At 38.7% G+C, this 26623-nt stretch overlaps 2 protein-coding genes across 2 annotated transcripts; one reads left to right on the top strand and one right to left on the bottom strand.

Annotated features, from left to right (window-relative positions):
- Nucleotides 1–2751: 2751 nt before the first annotated feature.
- On the bottom strand, nucleotides 2752–10962 carry LOC127153171 (E3 ubiquitin/ISG15 ligase TRIM25). Its single transcript, XM_051094129.1, has 5 exons — nucleotides 10330–10962; nucleotides 9965–10060; nucleotides 9659–9889; nucleotides 9233–9386; nucleotides 2752–2894 (listed from the first exon to the last, which is right to left on the bottom strand). Exons 1-5 carry the CDS (start codon nucleotides 10903–10905, stop codon nucleotides 2818–2820), a joined length of 1134 nt encoding a protein of 377 aa, XP_050950086.1. The 5' UTR covers nucleotides 10906–10962; the 3' UTR covers nucleotides 2752–2817.
- Nucleotides 10963–18809: 7847 nt separating this feature from the next.
- Nucleotides 18810–26537, top strand: LOC127153453 (hepatocyte cell adhesion molecule-like). Its single transcript, XM_051094507.1, has 5 exons — nucleotides 18810–18931; nucleotides 22899–23216; nucleotides 25858–26151; nucleotides 26275–26410; nucleotides 26498–26537. The coding sequence occupies exons 1-5, from the start codon at nucleotides 18883–18885 to the stop codon at nucleotides 26535–26537; spliced, it is 837 nt and encodes a 278-aa protein (XP_050950464.1). The 5' UTR covers nucleotides 18810–18882.
- Nucleotides 26538–26623: the final 86 nt, after the last annotated feature.

Here is a 26623-nt window from a genome sequence, read left to right on the forward strand (position 1 = left end):
AAAGTAGAAACAGTTGCACCTGTCTCATCCCATTATTGCTAATGTGATCCCGCCTCACACTGACTGCTCTGTTCTCATGTTAATAATCTGATTAAAGTTGGTTTTACTATAGTAATAGTGTGGTAACCAGGTTATTTGCAGGTTAGCATGTTAATGTCAGCTTTACTACAAATACCATGGTATTTATTTATGTAGATTATATTTTGGTACTTTTACATAGCTGAATAACAATAAAGCTCACCTGAACTTAAACTAGTGTGATTATAGTAGCCCATTTGTATAGTTAGATTAGCCTAGGTTGTCTAAGTGTAGTTTTATAATTATACTTTATACTATATTTCTCTCCACTGTAGGCTATGTCTCAACATATAACACAGAACTACAGTAAATATTCACAATAAAGGTGTTTTGAGTCTTAGCAAACTAGCGTAAATTGACTGACAGCGCCATCAGCTGTTTTTGGGAAAGGAAGTTGCTCAATTTCATTTGTTTGCATGCAATTCTGAGAAAATCAAGCCAAGTTTCCTCAGAAAAAGGCAACTGAGTCTCACAGTTGTAACACAAAATACATATGTTTATCCATACCACTGCATTTTCTCTCAAATAGAGTTTTGTATTTGCAAATTACTATGCGTTTGCTTGAAAGTTGACTTCCCTTTCGAGGAACTCAAACTGCGTCCTCTAGAGGTCACTATGGGGGACGTCCCCTACGTGACCCATGTCTGAAGCTATATACAAAAACTACACGGTACTGGCTGGTGACAGCCTATGACGTCACTGCCGGCGTGACTCGTCGCTGCTGGCGCATCATACCAGCACTACCACATTGTATAGAAAGGCTCCGGTTGAACACAACATCCTCTTCTTCAGCGACTGTTTTGTTTGAAGCTTGCAAATTCTACCGGTAAGCTTTCTCTTCTTACCTAATATGGTCAGCACTAGTAAGGTGTTTAAGAAGTGTGCGGATCCATGTCCTAGATTCTTGACACCTAATGAAACAATCTTTGCGTCATATGTTTGAGTGAGGAGCATGCACGCGATGTCCTCAAGGGGGAGATTTGCGTGCATTGTGAGCTTCCTATGAAGAAGCTCCGCTCTTGTTTGTCCCTCTTTTCGAGGTAAGAGGGACAGCCATCTGTTCCCCGGGAATTCGGGACCTGCCGCTGCTGAGGGGCGGAGGAAACTCAACTTTTGTGTCTGGCTTGCACTCCTCTCAGCATGGCAGCGTGGGTATAACCGTTCCCCATAGCGACCTCTAGAGGACGCAGTTCGAGTTCCTCGAAAAGGAACGTCTCAGGTTATGTATGTAACCCTGGTTCCCTGAGAAGGGAATGAGACACTGCATCCTCTAGACTTGTGGCCATGCTCGTGGCCAGATGTTATGTTCAACCGGCGCCCTTTTATACAATGCAGTCCCACTGGTATGATGCACCAGAAGTGATGAGTCACACAAGCAGTGACGTCATAGGCTGTCACCGGCCAGTACAGTGTAGTTTTTGTATATAGCTTCAGACACGTGTCACATAGGAGATGTCCCCCATAGCGACCTCTAGAGGACGCAGTGTCTCGTTCCCTTCTCAGGGAACCAAGGTTACATACGTAACCTGAGACATTTTTCTTTGCAAAGCAGATTGTGTTTATTTGCAAAACGCTGGATTTGTTTGATGAATATTGGCACAAAACTCACTCCTTACATAAAACTGACAATTTAGGAATAATTTTGTACTGTAATGTAATGTTTTTTTTTTTTTTTTTTAGGTCAGTGTTTATAAGTCATAACGTGTTTGTTAGGTGACAAACTGTTTTTGGTAGTTTTAGTGCATCCTGGATATGAAATGAACTGCTTTTCTAAACGGAATTGTTAAGGAAAACTGTGTAAATAAAATGGGACAAGGTGACCTAAGTCTTGAGAAATGTGTCTTAAAGATGGTTTATAAATAAATAAAAAATAAATAAATAAATAAACTGACTGAGAAAGCCAAGAGCATAAAGTAGGAGACAAATGACAGTAAAATGAACAGGGTTGGTTTATTGAATATAATATCTTATCTTATCTGCATATGTTTCAGTGTTCAGATGTTTTTATACCCTACCAAAGGAAATGACAAATTATTGCTTTAAAACATTTTTGTGACAATAAAACATTCTCTTATCGATTTTTCAAACATGCTACCACACAATCTTAAGATTAATATCAAAGACAAGGAAAATAAGTAAAATAATATTATAACAAAATAAAAAAAAAAAAATACTAGAGATTCATCATTATATGGGCCAATAATCTGTATCTGCTGACAAAAGAAAAAAACAGTCGATGATCAGGCCTAATTGCATCCTGTCAATCAACATAGGGTGGGAAAACCCATTGAATTCATGCTTTGTGTAAAGACAATGTTAAGAATTTTTGATGTTCAATAGTAATAAAAATTATTATGAATTCATCACTTTCAAAAACGTAATTTATTCTTTTGAATTTAGGTAATGTGAGTTAAGAATGTTAGAATGTTAGAGTAATGTGTCTATGTTTATAACTGAATTGAAATAGAACAAAATCTTTACTAGCCAATTCAGTGGTTCAACTATAATTAATTAATTAGGAATTATTAAATTAATTAAGTAATTAATGATTAATTAATTTTTGGTGAACTAACCCTTTAAATACATGTATCTGCCCACCCTAATTATAAATGATCACAAAACACATGAACAAAATGAAGGAGGAAAAGAATATATATAAATAAAAAAATATAAGTCCAACTCACATACTATGATTAAAGTGATATACTGTATGAAATTTCAGTTCAGTTGCATTTGACTTTAAAAACCTGGAGAAGGAGACCGGCTGACAGGGTCAAAGGATGCCGTACAGTATAACATCTCCGGGAAAGGTGTCGCTTTGAAAAGAAACATAATTAATTTAAACCATTTTATGCATATTTCAATCTGACCTTTTCTTTACATATTCTGAAAGAAATGTAATATCTGTTAACAGGGGCAGTGCTAGGAGTGGGCTAAAGTGAAATATAGGAGTCAGCGTGGGTGTAAAACCTGAAGAATACTTTCAGCTTAAAGGTGCTGAAGCCCTGAATGTTTTATATTTTGTTTGTAATTGGGCGGCACAATTAAACATGTCTAAGTGTCCTAAAATTGAGACAGACATTTTTTTGTTTACATTTCTGAACTTTCTCATCTTTATTCTCAGGGGCGGGCAGTTCTGCCCCCTGAGATCCACTGTCCTGCACTGTTTAGCCGTATCCCTAAACAATCATATATTGTACTTATGCAACAACATATAATTTGTGTGTGTGTGTGTGTCATGAATCTGGTCGGCGACCTTTGGTCCGCTCACCACCAGATGTCGTTCTTGCCTTGTCATATCACACAGACTGTTATACTACACCCGGACTACCACTCCCATCATCCAGTGTGCTGATTGGGTCAGCACCTGTGACCAATCAGGCGCGCTATAAAAGCCCCAGACTTTCCCTCTGTATCTCACGTAGTATTGTGATTATCATTGTGGTTATTATTGTATTGTTTTGCGTTCCCTAGTTCCCTTGTTCCAGAGTTCCCTAGTTTCCTTGTTTCCCAGTTCCCTAGTTCCTGAGCTCCCGTGTTCCTGAGTTCCCGTGTTCCTAGTTCCTTGTGTTTAGCTTTCTCACCTGGCCATCTCTTCTCGTCTGTCTCACTCCCTGCCTACGGACTACTCACTCATTTCACAGATTATTCCCTTGTCTCGCTCCCTAACAGATTACATTCGCCACGGATCGACCCACACCAGCTACGCGGATTATCCCCACGCCTCGCCTTTGTTATACTTGTTTGCTACTGTTCTGACCCTGCCTGTTTGACTATGTCTTTGTCACATCCTGTAAATAAAAGCTTGCAATTGGATCCGCTTGCCTGTCATCTCTTACTCAACGTTACAGTGTGTTTGTGTTTGATCAGGGTTGGAGCTAAACACTGCAGAATAGTAGCACTCCAGAAGCAGAGTTGGATACCCCTGTTATACCATAAAAAAATAAAATTAATTATATCATATTAAAATTTAGCTCTGTAGCTAGTTTTGGGGCAGTTGTTTGACTGTCTATTGTCCCTGTCAAATACTGAATTAAATAATAATAATAATAATAATAATAATAATAATAAAATAAAACACAAGAAAGTTTCTGGAAACATGGTGGCAGATGCACTCTCCGGAGCTAGATGGACAGATGTTGTTCCTTTGTTTTGCTCAGGTAAATCCACAACCTGAGACTAAGGTTGGAAATTTAGGGCCTGGTTTCACAGAAAGGGCTTAAGTTAAGCCACGATTAGGCCATAATTCAATTAGGACATTTAAGTAACCTTTAGAAATGTGCCTTAGAGGGGAAAAAACATTTTGAGATCAGTTAAAACTGCTCATACATGCACTTTAGTATGGGGACTATGTTTATGACTTGTCTGTAAAACCAGGGGTATAATTGTTATTTTTGGAGCTGTAGAGTGGTGGATGCCTTTTTTAAAAGTTCAATAGTTTTAATAGCTCACTTCCAGGAAAAATAAATAAATAAATAAATAAATAAATACATACATACATACATACATACATACATACATAAAAAAATAACAGATGTACTAACCCCCTTGCAATCCAAGAAGTTCAAACGCATGGGCACCATAGAACTCCTCTATATGGACATAATTCCAGAAATGTTTTCCTTAAAAAAAAAAAAAAAAAAAAGCCAGAGCTGTATCCATACACTTTCTGAAAGTGCGGGGTGAGAGTCCTAGGCCGAAGGGAAAAACCCGATATTGGGACGCTTCGCCTCTGAAAGCGAACCTCTTGAACTTCTGTGTTGAGGAAGGATAGAGATGTGAAAGTATGCGTCCTTTAGATCTATCATGACAAACCAGTCCTCAGACCTGATTTGAGACACGACCTGACTGAGTGTCAGCATCTTGAACCTGAGACGCATTACTGCGCGGTTCAGCAGATGCAGGTCTAAGATCGGACGCAACCCCCCCCATCCTTCTTCGGAACGATGAAGTACCGGCTGTAAAACCAGGACTCTCTGTTGTGAGGAGGGACCACCTCGAAGGCCTCCTTCCTCAAGAGAGTGTTAACTTCTTGTTCCATGACCAGAGCCTGCTCGGGGCCCACTAGAGTGGGAAGAACAATGTGGAAAAGAACCAAACTGGATTCTGTAGCCTCTCTCTACAGTGTGCAGGACCCACCGAGACACGTTTGGAAGATACCTCTGGAATGCCGCAGCCTGTTGCCACGTCTCCTGAAACCTCCAGACCCATTGACCGAGTCGCTGAACAGGCCAGAAGGGGCGAGGAGGGTGTCCAGGAGGATGACCCTGTCCCGATCTTTCATGTGGGAAAGGGTCAGCCACAGATGCCTCTCAGCGGCCACCATGGCTGCCATAGACTGGCCAATGGTGCTTGTCTCCATTCCCTCCACCAGATCCATTTGCGAGCCCCACAACCGCACCCGCTGCTCCACCTCGACAGAGACGGACCAGAGTCGCGAGGCACGCTGGCGAGAGCTCCCTCTTTAAAGAGAGCTCTCTGGGAGTGTAGCGTGTGCAGCATGAGCTGCTCGCAATGCGGGCAATCAGCTCCCTCTAGAGCTGATTCTGAGTGCTTCGCTCCCAAACAAACAACACACAGACTGTGCGTGTCCCCACCCATAATATAGCGGGGGCAAGGAGGCGCGGACAGTCTATAATGCTGCTGTTTTAATTCACCCTTTGTTTTAAGCAAGGACATAACTCACAAACAAAGGTTGTGGACTGCCACAGAAAAACAGATAGAGACGCACACACATAGAGTGCTTTCTGAAATGACAGAAGATGCCAGCTTACTCCTTTTATGCTCCTGGTCACCCCGCCCGTGACGGCTTTTGGACTGATTACACACCTGTTTTCAGAGCGTTGCTCGCTGATGGTGTTCCCCAATGCGTTTTTGACGCAGCTCGAGTTCCCGAAGGGGAATCCAAGCTGCTTGAAGTCCAGTGTGAAGTTTTTGAAGTCAGTGATGATTTGGGGTGCATGAGATCTGCTGGTGTTGGTCTACTGTGTTTTATCAAGTCCAAAGTCAATGCAGCTGTCTACCAGGATATTTTGGAGCACTTTATGGTTCCATCTGCTGACAAGCTTTATGGAGATGCTGATTTTCTTTACCAGCAGGACTTTAGCACCTGCCCACAGTGCAAAAACATCCCAGGTTACGCATGTAACCCTGGTTCCCTGAGGGAATGAGACACTGCGTCCGAAAACGCTAGGAGAACACCTTTGGTGGAACCATGCTCTGAACACCAGTGTAAATTTCGTTGACGAAGACTATGACGAAAAATATTCGTCAACAAACATTTTTTACAGAAGAAAACCAAATAAAAACTAAATAAAAAGTCAGATATGATGACGAAGACGATGACAAAATTTAACTGACACTTTAGTCAACGAATAAAAACGAGAGGAAAATGTTGGGGCGGGACGAATGGAGAAGAGATCCAATAAGAACTACCCTTTTGTGGGGAAATCCAATCAGAGCGAATCTTTTTAGGGCAGGTTGATCTTGGTAAAGCCATTTTCAAAAGCCGCAGTTTTCAAGTTATGAGGACGTTTGTTATACATTATATTTAGTTATACATTATACTTGGTTGCACAGTCTTGGTTACAGAGCTTTGTTTAATTTAAGTTGACTTTTCTCGTTAGCAACACGCTAAAGTTTTGTGGTCCGATGGCAGCGGTATGTCTCATGAACAGACAGACAGACAGAAATGTCAGAACTTGGTCTAGGATGTCATATGCGTTTCATATAATTCAGGGACAATGCATATCTTTTTCAGGGAGCATGTATATTGTTCAGGGAGAGCAGGTCTTATGGTTATTTTTGTGAAAAAGACTCATGTTTTTGACATTTAATAAAATAAATGTTTTTTATTACAACAATTAGATATGTGCCTGTATTCTCTATATGCTTCCATATATTGTAATATACTTACAATTACGTGAATTATGGAGAAAAATCTGCTAATATTTGGTCTACTAAAACTAGACTAAGACTAAAAGACTTAAGACTAAACTAAAACTAAAACTCTTATGATATTTAGTCGACTAAACTAGACTAAGACTAAAAGATTTCAGATGACTAAAATAGGACTAAAACTAAATGGTGTATTATTCCAAAGACTAAGACTAAGACTAAATCAGAATTTGCTGTCAAAATTAACACTGCTGAACACATGTGTAATCTGGCCAATTGGAGGGCGATACGTCACGGGCGGATGATGTCATCGAGCAGGAAGCATAAAAGCACATGCGACGTGTCCGGCGTCAGAATGAAGCGAGCACTCGACAGGGATGCCGGAAGGATGGATCGAGACGCAGCATCTCATTCCCTCAGGGAACCAGGGTTATATGCGTAACCTGGGATGTTCCCCTTCAGGAACTCGAGCTGCATCCAAAAACACTAGGGGAACGAGATGCCCACGCCACCAGACTTCCAAGTCCCTGCCTAGTAAAAGAGCTAGGGCAAGAGGACCGAAGAGCCGGGAGTGGCTCGGACGTCTAGGTTGTAAAACCTAACAAAGGTGAGTGGCGTGGACCACCCCGCAGCATTACAGATATCCTGTATAGGAACACCCAACATAAGTGCTCTGGAGGCAGCCATGGCACGGGTAGAGTGAGCCTTGACCCCCAGCGGCGAGGGGAGGTCAGAGGACTCATAAGCTGAGGAAATGGCATCCACATTCCATCTACTTAGGGTCTGCTTAGTAGCTGGACGACCATTCTTAGGGGGACCAAAACACACAAAAAGATTTAAGCCACAGGGCAGCTCTGTGGACATAAGCATCTAGCGCACATACTGGACACATACAATTGAGCTTCTGCTGGTCAGGCTCCCGAAAGGGAGGAGGACAGAAAGCCTGGAGCACAACCGGCTGTGGTGTAGTGGTAGGGACCTTAGGGACATACCCCGCTCTGGGGTAAAGAAAGGCTTTGGTCATGCCAGGAGCAAACTCTAAATGAGAAGGGGCCACCGAAAGGGCCTGCAGGTCCCCAACCTGCTTGAGGGAGGTTAAAGCTAACAGTAAAGCAGTCTTAATGGTGAGAAACTGAACTGAAATCTCCTCTATAGGCTCGAATGGCGGCCTACAGAGGGCCTCAAGCACCACAGCCAGGTCCCACGTAGGGACATGAGGTCGTACTGGAGGCCTCAGCCTCAGTACTGTACCAACTGGGCAGTTAACTGGGTCTTGCTGGTGTTCTCCACACCATGAAGTGAAAAGCTTCCACTTCAGGGCATACAGTTTCCTCGTAGAGGGAGCTCTGGACTGGAGGATGGTCTCAACAACCTCAATTGAGAGACTGGAAGCTATGAGCTGTGCCCCCTCAGAGGCCACACCCACAGCTTCCACAGCTCCGGGCGGGGGTTAAGGATGTGAGAGGAGATCCCTCCTGACAGGAATCTCCCATGGAGAGCCGTCGAGGAGAGAAATCAGGTCCAAGAACCATACTCAGCCCGGCCAGTACGGGGCTACTAGCAGTACACTGACCCCGTCCCGGCGGACTCTCTCCAGAACTGCAGGGGGGGAATACGGCCAGCATCTCAAGGCAGTTGATGTGCCAGCTGAGATGGCGACCACTCCACAGACCTTGGGCAGGAAGACCACTCAAGATATATATAATATATAGACAATCTGAAGGCTCAATAGTGCCTCAGCAGTGTCATGGGCCGATCACTTACATGTCACACTTTACTGATGCTGTAATTTGTGCTAGGAACAAGGAATTTGCTGTAATATGTGCTGCCAACCAAGTATTGAGTGCATAAATGAACCTACTTTAAATAACTTGAACTTTTCTGTTTTGCAAATCCATTTTTTGATTGATCTTAGGAAATACTGTAATATTTTGAGATACTGGACTTTTGACTTTCCTGAGTTGTAAGCTCTAATCATCAAAAGTAAAACAACAACAACAGCAACAAAAAAACTTTAGAAATGTTTTACTTTACACGCAATGAACCTAGAATATATGAAAGTTTCAGTTTTTGAAATAAGTTACAAACAAAAAATGAACTTTTTCACAATATTCTTATTTTTTGAGATGCACATATATATACAGCTAATATTCCTGTATTAAATCAAAGGTTGGCTGCATTCACAGAGGTCTGGGCTAAACCCCAAATATCCACTGACCCTAGAACTGCCCCCGTCTGCTAATACTGTATACTGTACCTCTATCCAATATCTTTTCCACCTCATTTTTCCACTCTACCAGTTGCTCTTTTAGTTGAGAGAGCAATTGTCCTGCTTCATCAAGAGTAATTTCAGATCTGATTTTATTTTCTCCATCCGTATAAGGAAGAGGTGAACAGAAGGACCGGCAACCCTAGAAAAAAAACACTTTTTGTTTTGTTTTGTTTCCCAATTTGCACAGCAAGATGCAGGTCTCTTTATGGATTGATTGATTGACTAATTGACTGACTGAATGACTGTGAAAACAATTGTTGCTCATGTTTCTCACTAAACTTAACTTGATCCATTTAATGATTTTTCTCTCATCACTCTGTTAGGTTTTTGTTACCTCCAATCTTTTCATTTCAACTATTCATGCAGTTTCCTAGATTAATTCCACTGCCCTGTTATTTGTATCTTATTTACCTGTAGGAATTGGATGTGATCCTTGGTGAGTGAAAGCTTCTGCAGCTCAATGTAGCCTGTCTTTAGATCATCAATTCCACTCTCTATTCCTTTCAAAGTTGTTTGTAAATAATGTGGTGCTACATCATAATTTCTAATGCTTTTTGTCCAGCGAGATCGGCTTTCCTCTAAAAAGTGGATCAGCTCAGTAAAGATCTTCTCACCATCTTCCTCCAAATTTTGTGCAGAGCGCTGTTAAAACACAAAGATAAATCCTAAAATTCTTAAAGTGCTTAAGACATTTTCTTATTTTCCTTATAAACGAACCTTGAAATTTTGTATAAACTCTTTCTTCTCAGCAAGCAGCTTCTCCCTCTCCTGCAATCTCTGCAGAATATCACTCTGCAGCTCCTCCAATTTACTCTGTGTGAAAAATAATTGTGAAACTCAGACATAAACTAATCCAAATCCAATCCAGTAATTAATTTTGAAGCTGAACTATCAAGAAGAGCATATACGTGGAGAGCACATATGGACATGCTTGTTTTGAATTATTGTAATGAACAATTCTAAAGATGAAAAAAAGGTCTAAAACCTTAATGTGTGAATTGAAGTTATGGCAGCATGTCATGAATTTTCATTAAATTATAACACTCAAACCAAGAGAGACCACTTAGTCACTTAGTTCTTACCTGTTTCTCTGTTCTCGCGACTATAGCTGTCACAGTGTTGTGATTTTTATGTTCATCCATAGAACACAGATGGCAGATGCATCGCTGGTCAGTACGACAGTAGAATTCTAGTAGTTGACCATGTTTAGAGCAGATCATCTCCTGTAGCCGTCCAGTAGCATCAATAACTCTGTGATGTTTACCCGAGCGAAAAACCTCGTGTCTGTCAAAATGAGTTTGACAGTAAGACTCAAGACACACCAGACAGGACTTCACAGCTTTGTGTTTTCTGCCAGTGCAGATGTCACACTCCACATCTCCAGGTCCAGCATAACTGGGAGAAATTCTTGTCTTCCTCAGTTTCTCCACCATCTTATTAAACACCACATTCATGTTTAAAGCAGGTCTTGAAGTGAAGGTCCGTTTGCACAGCGGACAGCTGTACACGGCCATGCCATCTTGCTGATTCCAGTGGAGCGTAATACAGTTCATACAGTAACTGTGTCCACAGGGGATGGTCACTGGATTCTTCAGCAGATCCAGACAAACTGAACAGCTGAACTCATCCTCAGCCACTGAAATTCTGCCTTCTGCCATTTTCCTGAATGTACACACAGACTGAGAGGCACATACAAGCGCTTAACAGCACTGGAGTTTCACCTAGAGTAGAACTAGAAATAGTAGTAGAAAAAAGTTGTTTCCTGGGCAGTGGTAAAAGGTTGTGTACAAAACTGGTGGGTCTGGTCTGACTGGTTGTGACAGTTGTATTGTTTTCTTCTTGTTCTTTTTGGAACATTCCATTAAATACTGTTGTTAACTGTTACTGTTGCTAACTTTATTGTTTCTTGTCTCATTCCAAAAAAAGTGCTTGGGTTGTCATTTTGTCTAATCATATTACAATTGTCTTTTGTGTATTGCAAGAAGTAGCATTATAGCATATATAGTTTTCATTTTTATTTATATATATATATATATATATATATATATATATATTTTTTTTAAATCAAGAACTGGCAATATTTCTTCTGTGTATCAGTGTGGTTTGAATATTAAATGTCCAATAAGTGTACTTTTCTAGTGAGACTGAATTGTACATTCCATCAGTAAGATGGCGCCTACCTTCTTTTATCATTAGAGTCTCTATTATCTGATCTGGATACTGTTGTAGAATTGAAGAGGTTTGGAAGCCAGAGAGACCTTTATTAACAAGTTAACACCCCCCCAGAGTCTTGTTTTAACTCGAGAGTCTTGTCCCAAACACACATATATACATCCTGAAGCATTCCATATATGCACTGTTGTATTTTTGGACAAAGTATTTTTTTTTTTTACCATACATGAGTTCCTGAAGGTTGAACAGTAGCTGTCATGTATCATGTCTAGCTCCTGAACAGGTTCCTTCCATACATGAGCATTTTTCAAGCTTTAAATAGCTCTCTTCATTCTAAGCTCACTGCACAGAGTTACTTCACATAGTCAGATGATAATAGTAGAACTAGATAGTAAAGTTCGTCAAGAAAATGTTAGCATGTTTCTAGCATGATTAGCAAGTTATTAGCATGTTTCTAGCATGACTAACATGTTTCTAGCATGTTTCTAGCATTATTAACATGTTGCTAGCATGTTTCTAACGTGATTAGCAAGTTGCTAGCATGTCTTTAGCATGATTAGCAAGTTGTTAGCATGTTGCTAACATGTTCCTAGCATGATTAGCAAATTGTTACCATGTTGCTAGCATGTTTCTAGTATGATTAGCAAGTTACTAGCATGATTCTGGTTGCTAGCCATAGATAGATAGATAGAGGATAGACAGACAGACAGACAGATAGATAGATAGATAGATAGATAGATAGATAGATAGATAGATAGATAGATAGATAGATAGTAATGGTTAGATGATAGATAGATAGATAGATAGATAAGAAGAAGTTTAAATAGCATATCAGCATTTCTCAAGCCAACCTAATAATATCCTCTTATGCATAGGCATAATTCTATGTTTTATATTGATTCAAGATTAATGAAATCTTCTACAATAAAAAATATAATTTTGTTGTTTTAAATACTGTCAGGACAGACATTTTAAACCTTATTGTTTGTTTTAAATGATTTAAGACAAAATCTGTATCTAAATCAGAGTCATGGGTTGGCCATAGTGTTCGTTCCTTGAGACAGACATGCAGGAAAGCAGAAAGGAAGTGGAAAAAGAACCAATTACAGATCTCTTATCAGATTTTAAAGAACTGCTTGTTGTCATAGCAGAATGCTGTCAAGAAAGCTAAGGCTTCCTATTTTTCTAAACTAATTGAAAAACATCACCATGCCCCAAAAGCTCTTTTTTCTGTCATTAACTCTGTTTTAAACCCCCCTGTAAATTCTTTACTTTGCCCATCTTTGGCACTTTGTGAGGATTTATCTAGTTATTTTGTCAATAAAGTTTCAAGCTTAACGGCCCAGTTTCAGGTCTCTGATCAGGAAATATCAAAATAGATGAATTCACCTGCCCTATGGACTTCTTTCAATCCTGTCTCTCTACATTCCGCAAAGCAGTGGTTTTCAAACCAGTCCTACGAGCACCCCCAACACTGCACATTTTCTGTGTCTTCCTTATCTATCACACCTGATTCAACTCATCAGCTCATTAGTGGAGACAGCAAGACCTGAAATGGGTGTGTCAGATATGAGAGACCTACAAAATATGCAGCGTTGGGGGTGTTCGCAGGACCGGTTTGAAAACCACTGCTGTAAAGGAAGTTATGTCTAAACGTAAACCTTCCTTTTGTGCATTTGACACTGTACATCCTCACTATTTGAGGCAAATATTTGCACACTATCTGCCCTGGGCTGGTGTCGCTATAGTTAACAAATCTTTGCTTGAAGGAGCTATACCTTCACTGCAAAAATTGCTTTTCTTACTTAGATTTTTTTGTCTTGTTTCCAGCCAAAATATCTAAAAAATTTTAAATTAAGAAGGATTTTCTAGACAAGCAAAAATAATTGTCTTGTTTTCAGAAAAAAATACATAAAATTTAAGTGAGTTTTTGCTTAGAACAAGCAGAAAACAATATTATTTAGCTTACCCCATTGGCAGAATATTTTGCTTGTTTCAAGAAAAAACTCACTTTTTTTTTTTTTTTTCTAAATAACAAGACAATAATTTTTTGCTTGTGTAGAAACTCCTTCTTGATTTTAGAATTTTTAGATATTTTGGCTGGAAACAAGACAAAAAGATCTAAGTAAGAAAAAACATTTTTATTTATTTATTTATTTTTTTTTGCAGTGAAGGTATAGCTCCTTAAAGCAATTTTTTGCAGTGTTCTAGTTTGAATACTGTTATGGTTACACCTGTACTAAAGAAACCCTTACTTGATGCCTCTCTTTTATCAAAATTTTGTCTGATTTTGCCATTTATTTCCGAAATATTGATGAAAAAAAAAGTGCTTTTACAGCTCCAGACCTTCCTGACTGACAATTGTAATTTTGAGAAATTTCAGTCTGGGATTAAATCATTGCGCAGCACAGAAACTGCACTTGTAAGGGTTCTTAATTCTATTTATATGTCAACAGTTTCGGGAGACTCAATTTGTGATGTTAGACCTGTCCGCTGCATTTGATACTGTTGATCATGCAATCCTTATCCCTCAGCTGGAGTCTTGTTTTGGGCTAGGGCGGGTGGGGGTTGTTTTAATTTGGTTTAAATCTTTTTTAATAAATAGATGTTTCTCTGTAAAAATAGGACATTTCTCTTCCTCCTTTCGCAATCTATCCTTTGGTGTGCCATAAGGCTCTGTTTTAGCTCCTGTCCTTTTTTTCTCTTGATCTTTTCCATTTGGGTTCCATTTTTAGGAAACATAATGTGTCATTCCACTGATATGCTGATGACATGCAAATTTATATACTAGTGTGTAGTAAAAATAAGAGTGCTCTTGGCAATCTAACAGCATGTCTTGAGGATGTGAAAGCATGGCTTGCCAAGAATTTTCTTTTCCTGAACTCAGACAAAACGGAAGTCATTGTTTTTAACCCTGGGTTAATCTAGTTGTGATGGTTGATAAGTGCCTCAAATTTGACAAGCAGATTAGTGTGGTCATTGGGTCCATTCCTTGGAGACTGCTATCCATGCTCTTATTACCTCGCGCCTTGCGCCTGTATTACTGCAATTTCCCCTATTTCAGTATAGCTAAGTTCAAATCGGCATTCATTCAAAATCCTGCAGCAAGATTCCTGAAAGGAAGGAGAAAATTTTATCATGCTACCTCTCTTCTGAGATCTCTTCACTGGCTTCCGATTAATTTTAGAATTAAGTGTAAAATTTTATAATTGGTGTATAAATCATTAAATGATTTAGCACCTTCTTATGTATCTGATCTTCTTCACCTGTAATCTCCCGCCAGAGGCCTTAGATCTGAATGTAAACTCCTCCTTCAGATACCAAGAACGCAGCTACAATTGAGGGGCAATCGAGCCTTTGAAGTGGCCGGCCCCACACTGTGGAACAAGCTCATAGTCTATTAGGTTGGCTTTCACTTTGTCTGAATTCAAGTCATGTCTCAAAACAATACTTGTTTTCTGTTGCGTTTGGTTTATAATAAGTGTTTGGTTTTATCTGTTTTGCTGTTATTGGTGTAATTAACCTTTTTTTTTTTTTACTTGTACAGCACTTTGCTCGGCCACAGATGTGCTTTATAAATAAATTAAACTTGAACTACATTTTAACTTCTAGATATTGTATTTGTTCTCTCTTTAGAAACCATTCAATTTTTCTAGTAGATTTTACCATCATTGTAAGAGAGGAGAGAACTCATAGTATGAACATTTTACTAGGATAGGATCATTGCATAACACCACCTGACAGAATTCCAGTCAACACTCCAATCATTACTGTTAACTACATTCCATTAATAGTGTAACATGGGGTTGTTTTGGTCATGTTCATGTTTTCGTGTCTTTTATTTTGTAGTTTAATTTCATGCTGTTTGTGTCTTGCTTCCCTTGCCCTCTTGCACTCCTGCTATTGGTTTCCTTGTTCAATGTGTCATGTTCTCATTAGTTGTTCTAGTCTGTTTGCTCATTGGTTTGTTCATGTCATGTGACCTTCTCTGTTTGATATATATAGCCCTCATGTTGCCATTAGGTGTGTTTGACTTAATGCAGCGCTGCACAGCTCGATCAAATTCTGACTTGAAGCAGTGCATGCCGGCTAGAAATTTTGTCCCACTTGAGACAGTGCCGACGCCTCGTGACTGTCACATGTGCCATCAAAGTACCGCGATAGTGATTCGAGAGCAGCCGGCTGACCTAGCCGGCGCAGTTTCTTCAGTGCGGCTGCAGGAGCTCTGATGACCACATGACTGTTTCACGATTGGCCAGATTCACCGCATGACAACGATCACGTGTGTTTTGGGTCCATTCTAACATCCTCAAGTCCGATAATGCTGACAAATCTGTGTTTTTAGAACAGTAAAAGTGTTTTTTCTGTAGTCGCAATGTTATATTGAACCACATTTATCATAAACCACTGATAAAAGCATACATAACCCCACTTTATTAGTATTTAAATAGTATATGTTTATCATTATTCTTGTTCAGATGGCACTGTATTAAGCAGTATATGAAAATGCTTTTGAAATGTCTGTATTTGATAAATATTGCATTTAATTCACTTCATCTGTGATAGTGCATGCAAACACGACTTGACTTGACTTGACGCCTCCGTTTTCAACTCCGCCCCCGACTGCTCTCGGCTACTCTCGTTGATCGCTGTCTGTAGCCGTAGATGAAGTTGAACACACCTATTGTCTCTTGTCGTGTATTAGCGTAATATTGCTCCTGCTGTTGATGAGTCTATGTCTATGTCTATGTTCATGCCAAGTCAAGTCAGTTTGGTTCAAGTCAAGTCATCGTTTGGATAATCGTTTGTCTGGATTTCACATTTGGTTTGTAAATAAAGCTGCACTTGGGTTCATCTCCTTCAACTTGCCTCCAGTGGATCATTATCATTACAGAATACATGACCAACAACAAAACCATGAACCCAACAGATCGTCTTGTCAGCCCCCGACAACAAAATGGTCCCATAGAGGAATATGTGGCTATTGCGAACTGTGCTATCAGGTGGATTTCAATTAAACTTTTGTTAAGGACATTTTTCATTTTGGTTTATGTAAGGACATTTCATGTTTGATGCCACGCAATACCCCACACTTAGTAGCTGTCTCCATTCATGCCAAGTCTGTTTTGGTCAAGTCAAGTCTGTTTCAGTCAAGTTATCATTTGGAATACTGTTTGTCTGGATTTTACATTTGGTTTGTAAATAAAGCTGCACTTGCGCAAATAGCTAAATGTAAAACCAAGTCCGTTCTAGAACACTGTCCTGTATCTCTGTAATTACCTACAGGCAAGTTATGTGATCATCTGTTGTTATCAATCATTTATTTATACTTACTAAAGACAGTAAGATCATATAATGTTATGCCATAATGTATAATGTCATATAGAATTACTGTAAAACATGCATACAGAACTGAACAAAGCAGAAATGGATTCTTCATCTGTATCTACGTGTCTGGTTAAGATTAAAATATTTTGTGGTGTCTGGTCTAACAAGTCTTAGTCAACCGTTTTGACATGAATGTTGAGATATGCTCCTGTAGTCCTTAACTTTCAGTCTCTAAGTATTTTTCCTCCTTTAAATTTCATTGGCAAACACCATCAGACTTGGCTATATATTTTATAGCATCAGTCCATTTTTGTTAGAGCCCTCTTCTGTCCTTCAGTATTTTTGTTCATGATTGTTTTTCCACATACACTACGTGTTCAGTAAATCCAAGTGTACCTTAGTAATTTCCTTAACTCAGTTAATGTGGGCAGGTTCCTACAGTTAGTATCTTAATTATATATAATAAAAACAGACCATTATTAATATATAACATTATTAATATATAATGTTTGTGATTTGAAAACAAAAAGTTAGTAGCTTAAGTTTAGTAGGGTGGAAGACATTTTGCAACTTTTGCAAGATTTCTTTCCTTAAAACATTTTGCTAAGTGAATATTATCTCCACATCATATTTAGGAAAAACAGTACTCAATTGTAGGAGAATTTACAGTTGTCTGCATCATGAAGTCTTGGAATTGAGAACTAACTTAGAACACAGAAAATGATTACATTCTTTACAGGTTCTGGTTGGTTTGATGATAATTGTAGCAACACCTGAACATGGCATACTGTTTTTTTTTTTTTTTTACGCAAATGAGATTAAAGATAATCTTTGAAACATTTTGCTTTAGTCCTCTCAAGGATAATTCATGTCAGGAATTCACTTGAACAAAACTTGACAACTATATTCACACAGCAGGGCACAGAGCACTGATATAAACTCGCTGTCACAGTTTAATATATAGTGACCAGTATTGTTTTTTTTTTTGTTGTTTTTTTTTAATTAAGGTAATACATAAATTAATTAAACAAACAACACTGAAATGGGGGGAAATACACAAAAAACTCCTGGTGTTGAAAAGGCCTCACACTGGGAAAGAAGGCGGCCTTCTTATCAGTCAATTCATCACAGTAACCCACAGCACCTGCCATTTGACTTCACCTTCCACCCTTTATTCTGTATTATTTTTTTTGAGGTAAACACCACAGGCTTTCTGCAGTGCTAGTTTTGGCGTTGGTTTAGTGTCCCTACCCTAAAACAAAGAGGTACTTGAATACTGAATACTGAACATGAATACTGTTGTTTAAAGGCTGAGACACATGAAAGTGACATCAAAGAACTAGCAGTGCCTGTTGCTGCTTTGTGTCCGTTGTGTTTCGGCCAAAAAGCTTTGCCTGAACACACCATAAGGCCTACAGGTGACTACAAACATGCTGCTGCATCTATACCAGCAGGCATTAATACTTAATAATTATAATTTAGAAGGGGAAACTGAAACTACAAATGCAGAGATACAAACTGTTACCAAAGCAGTATTTTCATGACATTATTCTTAGGACTGTGATGTTGGGCCATAATTGAACATCTGTTGGGTTGGTTCTTGTGGCATGTTCCAAACTTCAGCTCTCGTCGTGTTCATGTTGTGCTCAAAAGAGGCCCAACATTGCATCTCTAAAAATGCATTAATGGGTTTGAACGCAATGTTTTATCAAAACTTTTTAAAACGAAGCACGCCAAACCAATGCCAGTAGCAGGCAAGAAAAAGTCTGATGTAGTATTTAACATTTTGTTAAGCTGTCATTCTGTGTATGCTATCAATGGCACATAATAGGTAAGAGTCTAGTTTAACATCTGACAGTCATTTGGCTGTTTGTTCTTTTTTTATTTTTTTTTACACTGTAAAACTGTTTTGTGAAGGCATCAACTGTGTGGTTCAATAAAAGCAGGACAGGAAGAAGACTCTTCACCTACAGACTAAACACGCATGTACAAGCACACACACTCTTCACCTCTCAAAAAAACCGACCACAGCAGGTTTCAGTTTGACTCTGACGATGAGCTGGGAAGATGTTCAATTGTGAGATGGGAGACATTATTAATGTTTTTGCAGACTTTTCACTGAACAACTGAAGAAAATGTTTCATGTGTTTGTTTTGATCTGTCTGTGCTGGTGGCGACTGATCGGTAAGTTATAAATATATGTACTTTTTGCTTAATGTCAGCAGCTTTCTTCACATATCGTCACCTTTGACATCTTTGTCAAAATTGAGTTATTTACATATTCTTATTAGGTGACAACTAATTTACATTTTATGATGTTTCTTTTGTAAGCTGTGTACTTTTGGACCTTTTTTAGAAGACAAAAATAGTTCTATCTATAGAAGTCTATGGAACGCAAAAACTTTGAAGCTCAATATCTTAAAAGTGCTCAAAATGCAGATAGAGCCTTTGAAAATAATGGACATTGTGAATTCTCCATTATGCTGCCTCCAAATTTTATGTCAGGCCCACTTGTAGAATTGCATGTCTCTGGGCAGCGTTTTGAAAATCATTATATCGCAATGATATGTAAGCTGTTTACATGACGTGTTGACATACAGACCCCATTTGAATATCTGATAATCAAAGAATTTAACCAAAGAAATGAGTTTACCCAAAGAACTAGGTCAAATGTTTCCATACATTTGATTTTTGATCTTGATATACGTGCTGTTACCTAGATGATCATAAGCTGCAAACATTTACTGATGCAACATCAAAAGCCCTGGGGTGTAAACTGTTGAACAGGATGATTGTCACAATGTGAGATGGCAGACATTACTAAGTAAAGATCATGTTCCATTAAGCTGTTTGAAAAACTTCCAGTTCCGGTGAGAGTACGCTGTGTTCGTTTTGCTGCGGCTTTTGTTTGTTTTGTTGGAACGTTTACGTGTTTTGTTTTGCCCCATTCTGCTTCCCGTTCATTGTTTCCTCTCCTCTTCTGAATACCTGGATTGTTGGATTGTTTATGACTCTACTGTTGCTATTTCACTGGATTATAACTGAATGGATTGCCCTGCTTTCTGTCTCTTGCTACATCTTCTCTCCTGGACACCTGACTTTGCTGGATTATTGTTCATGGCTCTACTGTTGTTTTTTTCACTGTGGATTATACTCTGACTGGATTGCCCCTACCCATCGCTAGCTACCTGCACCACTCTGATCTGCTGTTGTCTGTCGATCTTCGTGCTCTTTTGGGCCTTCTACATAGCTGGCGGGTGAGTCTCCACTCCCTCGTCTATCTATTGTGGACAGTATATTGGATGGTGGGGCACCCCCCCGCCATCTGATTTGACTGATAAGGTCCGTATTGCGCCGATCTTTCAGCGAGTAGAGTGTTGTGGCTCTCTTGCGTTTTATTACAAGAGAAGTATGTTCCTCATCTGTCAGTGATGTTGTACTCTCTCATTTAACCATGTCTTTCACCGCTCGCAAAGTTCCATTACCTGCTCTGCTTAGATTTATAACTCTGCTCAGCTCAGCTACTCGCTATCTCAACTGCAAAGCCTGAAACCAATCCTTGTTTCTGTCATCTTGATCCTGCCCCTACGTCTCTGCTCAAATACTCTGCATCTGTTATTTCACGGCCTATTTCACTTCTCATTTCTAAAATCCTAAGCACTGGTGTTGTTCCTCTTGAATTAAAAACTGCAGCTGTCACACCAGTCTTAAAGAAACCCGGCCTTGACCCTTCTGATATGGCCAATTACCGACCAATTTCAAATCTTCTGCTTCTTTCAAAAATACTTGAAAAAGTTGTTGCTGTTCAACTACAGTCATATTTGTCATCTCATAATCTGTATGAATGTTTTCAATCCGGTTTTCGCTTTTACCACAGCACCGAGACAGCACTTCTTAAGGTTGTCAACGACCTTCTTATGGCCACTGACGCTGGCTCTGTTAACATTTTGATTCTTTTAGATCTTTCCTCTGCATTTGACACTATCTCTCACAGTATTCTCATTTCACGACTCTCTGCTCTTGGTATTTCTGGAACTGCCTTAGCTTGGTTCACTTCTTATCTGTCTGACCGTCAACATTATATTACTATCCGCCAGGCTAAATCCTCTACTGCTCCTGTCTCTCATGGTGTTCCTCAGGGTTCTGTTCTTGGCCCTCTTCTCTTCATCATTTACATGTTTCCTCTAGGTAATATCATCCGGCGGCATGGTTTTAACTTCCACTGCTATGCAGACGACACTCAACTCTACATCAGCTTTCGACACTACCAACCCTTTCCCACAAACTCCATTTCAGCTTGTATCGACGACATAAATGCTTGGATGACCAGTAACCTTCTCAAACTCAATACTGATAAAACAGATGTTCTACTTGTTGGTTTACCAAAAAACGTTGCTCTTTTCTGTACTGACACTGTTAACATTTCTGGGATCTTGGTTAGACCTTTCACCACCGTTAAAAATCTGGGCATAACTTTTGACTCCTATCTCTCTTTCCTACCTCACATTTCTTCGCTTACTAAATCTGCCTTTTATCACCTCCGCAATATTGCTCGTTTACGTCCCTTCTTAAACATCAAGGATGCTGAGACACTGGTTCACGCTATCACTACTTCCCGACTTGACTACTGTAATTCTCTTTTCTATGGTCTACCAAACACAACATTAAATAAGCTCCAATACATCCAGAACTCTGCTGCTAGGGTCCTCACCTATTCAAAGAAATCCTCGCACATCACTCCCATCCTACATAGACTTCACTGGCTACCCGTTCGCTTCCGCATTCAATACAAGATTCTCCTCATCACCTTCAAAGCACTTCATGGTCTCGCCCCCCCCATATATTTTGGATCTCATTCATACTTACTCCCCCATTCACTCACTCCGTTCTGCAGACAATGATCTACTGTTAATTCCTCGCCATAGATTAGCTTCATTCGGAGGACGAGCGTTCAGTATCCCTGCCCCTACACTCTGGAACTCTATTCCCAAACACATCCGTGATCTTTCTTCATTACATGATTTCAAAACCCACCTTAAAACATATCTTTTCTTGTCTTGTTTTCCAGGTCTTTGAATATATGAATGGAAATTTGCTACGGATTTCATGTTTATCTGTATTCTGTTTTGTTGTTATTGTTGTCTCTTGTTATGTATAAATATTCTTGTTATTGTAAAGCGACCTTGAGTTTCTAGAAAGGTGTTATATAAAATAAACTTATTATTATTATTATTATTGTTATTATTAAGATTTTTTTGTAAAGTCCCTACTGTAAATATATCAGAAAATAATTTTTGATTAGTAGTATGCGTTGCTAGGAACTTCACTGTAACAACTTTCAAGGCAATTTTCTCAATAATTCGATTTTTTTTTTTGCAGCCACAGATTCCAGATTTTCAAATAGTTGTATTTCGGGCAAGTATACATCAATGGAAAATGTATTTATTCAGCTTGCCAATTGATGTATAAATCTCAAATTTCAAAAACTGACCTTTATGACTGCTTTTGTGGTCCAGAGTCACATACGAGCAATTTACCCCGAGCATACTGTGGGAAAGTTTACAACCGCAACTCTAAATGCAGTATGTTGTAGGTGTAGGCGAATCTGCATATAGAAATATAAATCCTAAGGTGTTTTTGACCAGTAATTTTATAACTTTAGCATAAACTTGATCAGAAAGTGACAAAAGCTTTTACATTGTTACAAAAAAACTCTATTTCATATAAATGCGAATTCTGAAAAAAAAATGTATCCTGGTTTCTACAAAATTAAGAAGCAGCACAACAGTTTTTAAATGACAGTAATAAAAAAAATTGAGAAGCAAATCCGCATATTAGAATGATTTCTGAAGGATTATGAGACAATTAAGACTGATGTAATGATGCTAAATATTAATCTTTGATCACAGCAATAAATTACAGTTCAATATATATTTACAAAGAAAACTTTGAACAAACAACTATCACAAAACATCTGAAAACATCACGAAAAAAACAATATCAATTAATGTCATGTTCGTACATCACCTTTCATTTGATTGTGTGTTTCTGTGGCTGTTCTAAATGTTTTTCAATTAACAGTTAGTAACAATTGACAGCTGATTTCAGGCTTTGTAAACTATCAGAAGCCTAAAATCTGTTTGTTCATCAGGTGTGTTTGGTGAGTCAGTGTCAGTGAAGGAGGGAGTCTCTGTTACTCTACACACTGATGTTACTCAAATACGTGTAGATGATGACCTACTGTGGAAATTTGGAGCTGAAAAGTCTCAAATAGCTAAAATGAAGATAAAGAAGCAAATCTTCAACACATCTGATGTCCCAGATGGGAGATTCAAAAACAGACTGAAGCTGGACAATCAAACTGGATCTCTGACCATCACGGACATCACAACTGAACATGCTGGAGTTTATCAACTAGAGATAGCTGGAGCAAAAAAATCATCAAAAACATTCAATGTTTTTGTCTATGGTGAGTAGAAATCATTTGTCCTGCACTTCACATATATTGTTTTTTTGAAAGAATATTCAGTGCATAATGGCCTAATGTTGATTAAGGATGGGTGGTCTGATGATTTTATATCGTGATCGATCTAAAAGACATTGACAATCTACTTTTCAAGAGAATTTCAGAGAACGTGATCACTCATGTCTTTATAAAAATGGTAGCAGCAATGGCTGTGTACTAGATTACTGTGACTGGCCAAATTGTATCACACATGCATGGGCTTGGCGAAAAAAAAAAAAAAAGAAACAAAAGTGATTTGCTATGTTGGGATAAGAAATAGAAGGAAGAATTGTTGTGTCATCAGTCTGTGACAGATTTTTACCACCTATTACAAGTTTTGACAATATGTACTGCCCTATTGCCTGATGCAACTCGTACATTCACCGCTCTCTATTCTTGTTCCAAAATGTCATTTGTTTGGAAATATTGTGTTATTATTATATGTGACCCTGGACCACAAAACCAGTCTTAAGTAGCACAGGTTTCAGCAATAGGCAAAAATACATTGTATAGCTAAAAACTTATCGATTGTCCTTTTATGCCAAAAATCATTAGGAAATTAAGTTAAGATCAATGTCAAGATATTTTATACATTTTTCTTCCAGAAATATATAAAAACGTAATTTTTGATTAGTAATATGCATTGCTTAGAACTTCATTTGGACAAATTTAAAGGTGATTTTCTCAATATTTTTTTATGTATTATTATTATTATTATTATTATTATTATTATGTATTTATTTATTTATTTATTTATTTTATTTAATTTTTGCACCCTCAGATTCCAGATTTTAAATAGTTGTATGTCTGTCAAGTATTGTCCTATGTCCTAACAAACAATATATCAATGGAAAACTTATTCATTCAGCATTTTCTTTTCATCGAGCATCTGTATAATGTATTATAAAGCAGTGTTAATAAGGGTAGCACAGCTTTGTGTATAGCAGTACCCAAGGAAACACTATCGCTGCTTAGGCCCAATCCCAATTCTACCCCTTACCCCCCACTTTCCCCTACCCCTCCGTTTGGCGCGTTCACGTGTAGGGGTAGGGGTGTCTCAATTCTCTTTTGGTTGGAGGGGTAGGGGGAAGGGGAAAGGCTAGATAGTCCTCCAAACGAAGATTTTTCGGGACCTCACTTCAAACGAAGGGCTAAGAGAAATTTCCAACATGGCTGCTCACTCGAGCAAGCAGACCCATAAATGTAAGTAATTTTTGCCATTAATAAGGATTTTTATGACAAATTTTCGTTATATGTATATTACCTTCAATCTTGTGTTTGTACTACGGTGATGTTCTGTAAAGAAACGTTTGCAAAAAAATTGCTAAAGTTTGCTAGCGGATAGCACTGATTAGCACGATATTAGAAAATATATTTTTATGTCATATACGCGGTGACTTGACTGCATGTTAGAAACAAATATGAAAGTCCAGTGGCAAGGCAAATTGCTTTAACCACGCATGTGGTAACGCATTGTTTTGTTTTGCGTACGGCCATATGTGTACATGTAAATGAACGATGCTTACACTATTTTGCAACATGACAACATTTTTGTAACTTATTTTCTGTATAGAGACAGTGCATGTCCTCTGACGTAACGTTAGGAGCTAGCAACAACGTGTGATGATGTATGACAGTGTAGTAGTGGTGTCCCATTTCTTAGGGGAAAATTTTTAACCCTTCCCCTTTCCACTTCGTTTCAAGGGGCAAGGGGAAGGGGCGAGGGGTAGGCAAAGGGGTAGAAAATAGAATTGGGATTGGGCTTTAGTGTTGAGCCCTGTATTAACTTTAGTTTGTCAAAACATTGTGTCCTGTCCTGCTTATTAAGTCCTTTGTAGGAGCCAAAATGTTCAGTGAAGGTTATGTTTTATTCTCATTTTGATCACTGAGTGGCGCTCTGAGATTTACTGTTATTGAACTATATAGGTAGCCTTCCTGCAAAAGGTTTTTGACAGCAACAGCGCAAAGCTGATGGGATTGTGAAACTTCCCTTGAATGTAAGCCTTTGTTTTGGACATTTTGCACTTTGGTGTTTTGTGGAGCCAATAAATGTCTACCATGATGCAACGGAAGAATTGTCTAATTGTTCCTTATGGACAGATTCAACGAGGAAGTAATGTAACACCACAGTAAGAAAGCGCGTCAACCTAATTAATCCGGGATCAAACAACTCAGTAGCTTCAAGTATTAGATTTAGCTCCTACATCCTTCTTTATGTGATTTAGCAGCTTCCACACATTTTTCCCATGGTTTAAACATCATAAATTAGTAGAATAACATCTTTAGTAGTACATTAACCAATCCATGCAATCCATGTTGCTGTTTACATACAAAAATCACCACAATGGCCACACATCTGTTAACCAAAACGTGACTTAGGTGCAAACCCTTTATAATGTGATGAATCAAATCTTTGTTTCAGTTTCAGTTTGAATAAAACGGTCATTATGGCTTATGCCGTTATGTTTATTTAAAGCAGTGCACCTGTCACTCCCAAATCACCTCCAAATACTGTAACGTGACTCATAAGCTCCTGTCCCTTTAATTGTGACTTTTAACCTAGGGGGATTAATCAATATTTTCTTTATTATCTCATGTCTTCCAGCTCATCTGTCTGTTCCTGTCATCAGCAGTAACTCTTCGAACTGTTCTTCATCATCATCACAGCAGAATTGTTCATTGTTGTGTTCAGTGGTGAATGTGAGTGATGTGACCATCTCCTGGTACAAAGGAAACAGTTTATTGTCCAGCATCAGTGTGTCTGATCTCAGCATCAGTCTTTCTCTACCTCTGGAGTTGGAATATCAGGATGAAAATGCCTATAGTTGTGTACTCAACAATCCCATTAGCAAACAGACTCAACATCTGGAAATCAGCAAACTCTGTCACACATGTGCAGGTATGGCTGCGATTGTATTAATGTTTATCCATCGAGCTAAACTCTGTCTTTGTTGTAGATCAGACTGATTAAATCACTTACATTAATGACTGTCTCTCTTTTACTTTGCTTCATATCCTCCAGACTCTGTATCTCTGACAGTCCTCATCTCTGCTGCTGCTGCTGCAGGATCTCTGTTGATTGCAGCCGTAATTGTGATCATCTGCATCTGCAGGAAATGTAAACAACAAAAAAAAGCTGAGGAGATTAAACAACTGTTGTATATGTTAAAAAAAAAAAAAAAAAAAAAAAAAAATCACTTTATTGTTTTATTTAACATGTACGTGTTATGTCATTGTTAATGCAGTCAAGGAACGGGAAAAAGGCAGGACTCATTCAACATTTAGTAAATCATCATCACGAAAAAAGGTAAGACGTTATAAGAAGATGTTGCACTTATGTCAGTCTGATTGAAAAGAGCTGACTTTTGGAA

Source organism: Labeo rohita, chromosome 22 (genome assembly GCF_022985175.1).
Source record: "Labeo rohita strain BAU-BD-2019 chromosome 22, IGBB_LRoh.1.0, whole genome shotgun sequence".
NCBI lineage: Eukaryota > Metazoa > Chordata > Actinopteri > Cypriniformes > Cyprinidae > Labeo > Labeo rohita.